The 6,000-nt window shown below is 48.4% G+C and overlaps 1 protein-coding gene across 5 annotated transcripts in view; it reads right to left on the bottom strand.

Annotated features, from left to right (window-relative positions):
• Positions 1–3,236: 3,236 nt before the first annotated feature.
• NGEF (neuronal guanine nucleotide exchange factor) overlaps positions 3,237–6,000 on the bottom strand; it is a 101,796-nt gene continuing 99,032 nt past the window's right edge. For all 5 annotated transcript variants that reach the window (XM_039489389.1, XM_039489392.1, XM_039489390.1 and 2 more), the window contains 3 exons: positions 5,860–5,939; positions 4,536–4,640; positions 3,237–3,869 (listed from right to left, as the gene is read on the bottom strand). In XM_039489389.1, the coding sequence (XP_039345323.1) occupies positions 3,697–3,869; positions 4,536–4,640; positions 5,860–5,939 (358 nt within the window). In that variant the 3' untranslated portion in view covers positions 3,237–3,696. The remainder of the gene's footprint in view (positions 3,870–4,535; positions 4,641–5,859; positions 5,940–6,000) is intronic.

Here is a 6,000-nt window from a genome sequence, read left to right as displayed (position 1 = left end):
TTCTTTTCAGTCCACTCAGGCAGCCTGATAATGACCTGGGATCTCAAACCTGCACTCACGTTTCACAGACTGAGCCCATCGATAGCATTAGACCACCTGAAACTGACACATCTTGGACTGTGTGTCTGGAAGGGAGGAGGTTAAAAATGTACATAGAACAAACCCGATTCAGTGGCTGAATAGAATGTACCAAGTGTGACAGTCAAGAGTCCCAAAAACCACTATAAAGTGACTTAGGTGTTGGCGTAAGTCCAAGGGTTCTGAGATAGAGGGCAAAGGCCCGTGAAGGACTGGAAACCCCTCTCCTCCAAAGTTGGCCATTGAATGAGCTCAGCCAGGTAAAATTCATTGCCCCCTAGCCTAGGACAAGTAATTTTTTAATTGGTGACTACAGTATCTTCGTTTTTCATTGTAAAAATCATTTTTGTCCCAGGCCAGTGCCAGGGCTAGGAAATGTTCATGACAATTTGGGCAAGGCTGAATGATCTGTAATATGCTTGTATCTATTTGTCTGAAATAGTTTTCATAGCAAGAGCTTCCGTGTTTTGGCTTTAAACTAATTACCTGTAAACAGCTGCTGCTATGAGTCTTGGACCCTGAGCTTAGTCTGGTTGTACTTAGAAAAGTGACTGTACAATTTATTTGTGGTCTTTGTATTTATAGCATCTCTGGATAAAATATGCTCAATTTACAAGTCAAATGGCAATTGTTTTTCTAACTGCCAGCCCCACAAACCCAAGCTGGAATCTGTCAGTCAAGCTGAGGTCCTTCTGGCTCACATATCACCAGTAGTAACCATACTGAGAGGTGAGCTCTGCCCTCACTGGAATACAAGATCTGTGGCATAGCCAAGGCTGGCCCAGATCAGATGGCTTAAGCTGCAGGGCTAAAAATTGCTGTGTAGACAATTAGGCTCTGGCTGGGTTCTGGGACCAGCCCCCCTCGAGGGCCCCAGAACTGAGGCTCCAGCCAGAGCCAAAACTTGTACACACCAATATTACAGCCCCACAGCCCAAACCTAAGTCAGCTGATCCGGACCAGCCACGGGGGTTGAATTGCTGTGTCGACATGCCTATAGGCACTTGTCTAACTTAAGTAACTATGAATGTTCTCAGGTGTAAGAGAGCAGGATCTGAATTTGTCAGCTGTTTCTGATGTGCTCCTCACTGCAGTATCTAGGAGTTGAATACAGCATTAAGATTTCCATGCACTTGTACCTTAACAATTCTGTTCATATGCAAGCTACAACTGAATCCCACTCACACTCCCATAGCTGTGTTAGCGCTGCAATACTAAACACTGCATTGTATGAAGAGCCTGTCTACAGCAGAGACAGTTACACTAAAGTACCTCGATGTAGTCACACTGGCATGAGCCTCTGATGCAGGCATGCAGCAGTGATGTAAAGTGGGGGTTATGCCGGTAATTGACTGCATCAATTGTAGTGTGACACCAGTGCAAATATGCCTAATGTAGATAGGGTCTAAAGCACATGGTAGTGACTCATCTATCAGCTGAGTAAGAAGGTGCTAGTTTTACACGTCTCTTTTTGACCACAGCCACACTGACATGATACTGCCCAATCTGAGTGTGGAGAGTGGGGTGCTAAGCAAGGCTAGTAGGGGAACGTGCAGAGATCAGAAGCAGCACTGAGTGTCAAGAAATGCCTGGAAGACTCTGCTTTCCTGCATCACAGAAAGATGCTGAATAATTTAAATTCCCTGATTTATGTTCATGCAAATAAAGGCTTTGGGTCAGCTGTCCTTTTTGTAGCTAACAAAGGGCTACTCAGAGAAGGGGCCGCTCTGGAACCGCTTACAGCAGAGCAGGCCCAATAGCCATTTGTTGTTAGGATGCTTATTCAGGGTCAGTTTCCAACCACTGTCCGTTCTCAGTTCCCTGCTGAAGCACTTGATCCCTTGCCCTGTGTTTCATGCAATGCTGAGTTGCATTATATAAGGAAATGATTCCCTTGTCCTTCTGGCTACTGAGGACTTTCCTATATACATGGAGGCATCAATACTGTACATACAGTTCATGCACACAGCTGGTTAGCTGGATTTAGAGAGGATGTGCAGGCCCTCACATAGCTTTAGTACAATGTCCTCTAACTCCCTGGCCAACTTCAGCTATTTTGCTTGAGTTCTCCTTGTTAGAGATGGGCCGACTGCTGCTGGGCTGCCTCTGCATGAGCCGGATGGCTGAGTGCAGCCCCTCCCTTTGGAAACACACTCCACAGCCCACGGAGCTGTCTCGGAATGTGGTAGAGATTTGTGGAAATGGTCAGTTTACATTACATTCCAAATAGGAACTGACAATGGATTGAGCAAAGTCCTGCAAATTTACAAACATGCTGGGAAATGGCCTACATTTGAAGCCTCTGGCTCTGCTAGAATATCATCCGTGTGTAATGGTTTGTCAGCTGATGTGCAAACTCAGTGGCCTCATAGTTCCTTTTACCCTATCTGCTCTCTCTCTCTGAATGTGTGCTGTGCACTCTGGCAAAGAAACCCCATGTACTGGTGCTATGGTCTTGCCTGTGCTTTCATCTGTTAGTGCAGTTAGAGTGAAGTCCATCATGTGTTCCCCTCACAGCCTGCTTGTGGCAGCAGGTGGATGATACCCTCTGTTGCTGTTCTGTGCACAGAGAACCTTGCATTTGGTACCCCCTGGGGGTTGAGCCATCGGCGTGTAGGAATATAGTGAGTAAAGAGTTAGGGCTGCTGAAAAGCAGGGTGTGGTGCTGTTGGTTTAATTTGTTAGTGCATTTGCCTAGAACTGGGCTCAAAGACCAGTATGGGGGTAGCAGTGGGCCCAGCAGCCCAACAACAGGACTGGGAATCGGGCATCAGAAGTCCTGAATTCTATTCTCAGCTCTGGCACAGTCTCCCTTTGTGATTTCAGGGGAGACAACTTCTCTGCCTCAATTTCCCCACCTATAAAATGGGGACTTAAAGTAACCTAACTCACAGGGGTGCTGCCAAACTTAGAGGTTCTTCTAAGTGCTTTGACTCAGAAAAGCACCATGTGCTCCACAAAAAGCCCCTATTGCCATTATGTTAATTGTCAGGTGCCTACTGGAAGAGGTAAATGGCTTCAGCTATAGTGTGTACGCACAGAACTATGTTGTGGGGTGGCACAAACCCATTCCTGCAATGGAATCTCTCAGCAAGGGGGTAGCTAGGAGACTGAGAGAGTTTTCTATGGTATGTAAGGTAGAACTGTTCCCCAGCCCAGCTGAGTCTATCCACTTAAACTAGAAAAGCAACTGAAGCAACGCTTATATATGACCAGCTGGTATGTTACAGCTGTGGTCAACCTCCTGCGTGGCTCTGGTGCGGTCTTGTCCAGTAGCTCCTCACTGCACAGGGGAGCACTTGGCACTCTTTGGGGTTGGCAGCACAACTGGCAATCCATTACATTGAATAGTTCCTTGAGCTTTAGACAAGTGGCCTCTCCTCTTCCTTGGGTTGGTCTCCAGAGGAATACAAAATGTGGAGGGAAGAACTTAGTAAACAGAGCAAAGTCTATTTGTGTAGGAGTGGGTCTGACCAGCATGTTAAGACCAGGCCCTGTGCCCTGGCTCATAGTACCAGCACCACCACCTCATTCTCTCAGTCTGCAGCATCTGCCCTCCATCTCTCTCCATAAGCCATTAGATATTCCTTGTGCTCCAGGGCTTGGGGAGACCAGGGGTCATTGGCGATTCCTGCTGCCCAGCTTCCTCCGCTGACTGTCATCCGACTTGTGGACCCGGAAACACTCTTTTAGGTTCTGCGATCGGATCTTGGGGTTCAGAATCTCCTCCCCCATAGAGCTGGGGAACCAGCCCCTTTCCTGGTCATGAAGACGCTCCCCAAAAATCCAACCTGAGGAGCAGGGAAAACATGTAGCAGGACAAGTCAACAGGACTAGAATGCCCAAGTGCAGGAATGAGTACGAGTGAGAGCGAGCCACCAGGGCTATGCTTTGGAGGGCTTGGGTTCAATTACTGCCCTTGAGACATACTGGTGGCTTAGCAGATACAGGTAAGGATTAAGAAACCAGGAAAAGCCTGGGCTCTAATCCCTTCTGAGCCACTGACTGACAGGTCACCTGACCTTGTATTCTAGTTGCAAAACTGGCTAAAAAGCAGATGTGAGTGAAAAGCAAATGCTACCTCTTCGCTAACCATTCCTGGCTACATCAGTACAGAGTCCCAAAGCAGGGACAGGATGTAGCTGCACTTCTCAGCCAGAAGAGGGAGTGCAAGGTACAGGAATGAGGGCCTTAGCTGATGTTTAGTCCCAATGACAGCTAAACTCTGCTGTTGCCTACAGGGTCACTGTCCCTAGGGGTCTGTCCTCTGATGCTGATGTCCCATGAGAGAAAGGGAGTAACAACCATTCAGGGAACCCCCAGGTTGTCCAACAAGGGCACTTTTTTTTTATCTAGAGGAACCTCCCTCTGTGTTCAAAAGCAGCCTGTCCAGGGGACAGCTCTGTTGCCCTTGTGATGAGTGATTTTAGGGATGCCTGGAGCCACATCGCTCTTACCGTCATCTGTCTTGTCCAGGATGTTAAGAACATCTGCCAGCTCCAGGGACAGCTCATCTGGTTGCTGAGCCACATATGGATGGACACACTGCACCTGGGGGCAATCTGACAATGGGAAGGGAGAGAGAGGGACAAAGTAATCCAGCTGCCCCAGAGTCCTGTGACTACTGTACAGTATAAAATGGTGTAGGCTGGTCTGCGCGAGCAACTTTTGTGTAATTACATCACTTGGGGTGTGGAAAATCCAGCACGCTCGGGGAGGTGGATTATCTACACCGACAGGAGAAGCCCTCCTGGTGCAGCCTTTTAAGTGTAGACAAACCCTTAGATAGAGCAATATGGGGGAAGAGGCTTCTAAGGTACCAGGTACATGAGAAATGGAGCATGTAAAGATAGAAACAGATATTACTGTATCATACTATCCCTGGTTCCTTTATGCTCCCAGGGTGTTATCCCACACAATGCGGGGTTGGTGACACACCTGCTGCCTGGATCTACAGGGCTGTGCCTGTGCCAGACGGTCCTTTGAGCTGGGAACGCTGCAGTAGGCTGCTAGAAGTGGGCTGGCTCCAGTGCTATAAAGGGCTCAATGAGAAAGTGCAGAGGCCCTGGCTGAGAGTTAACTTCAGTGTGGGGAAGGCTAGGGGTAACCCAAGCAGGCTATCCCACAAGGCCCAATCAGGTGGCCAGCAGCTCTGTGAACAGTTCCATGGGAGTCATGATGAGGCTCTGGGCCTACCAGCAAAAGACACAGGCCATAGCTAGAGTGGACACCTTTATGGTGTGTGCTTTTTTTACAGCCTTGGAACGCACACACTTGTGGTAAAGGGCTTCTGTTGTGGCAGCCTGCTCTGTCCAGACCAGTTTACAGTTGTGTTAATGCTTCTGGCTAAAATGTAAGTGTAGATACACTCTAAGCAAATGGGAGGCAGTGGGTGGGAAGGCGGTAGTTTAAGATTTACCATTGTTTTTCATGTCTAGTGTGATCTGGTGAGAATGATTCGGTGGAGTGAAGGGGGGCAGGAGAAAGGAAAGGGATCACTGGAGCAGGGGGAGGGGTTGGAGGTGGAGAGCAGGGGAGAAACCTTAATGCCAGGCACAGAGAGGAAAGAGGCTGATTTTGTCAATCTCACTCAGAGTGCTGGCAAGATCCTGTGTGGGGAAGAGGGGGGAGTCCTTGAGGGATGCAACATCAGTTGCAGCATTTGCGATGCAACCAGCATTTCAGATGGCCCAGGCAGGGATCTCTGAAGAAGAGTATGACACACTGCAAGTTATATAACCATCTCTCCCTCCCTCCATCCATCTCTGCTGCATCTCTTACCCAGGAGCCTGGATGTGAATGAAACAAACTTGGTTCTCCGATTTGGGGCCAGCGAGATCATCCAGCGCTTCATCTCACTTCTGTGACCAGAGAAAAACAGAACACAACTATGAGGGCGCAATCATCTGGTTGCAGCACAGT

The sequence above is a fragment of the Mauremys reevesii genome, linkage group 9 (assembly GCF_016161935.1).
Source record: "Mauremys reevesii isolate NIE-2019 linkage group 9, ASM1616193v1, whole genome shotgun sequence".
NCBI lineage: Eukaryota > Metazoa > Chordata > Testudines > Geoemydidae > Mauremys > Mauremys reevesii.
The sequence above is the reverse complement of the archived record's forward strand: the minus strand, read 5'-3'. Positions and strand labels throughout refer to the sequence as shown.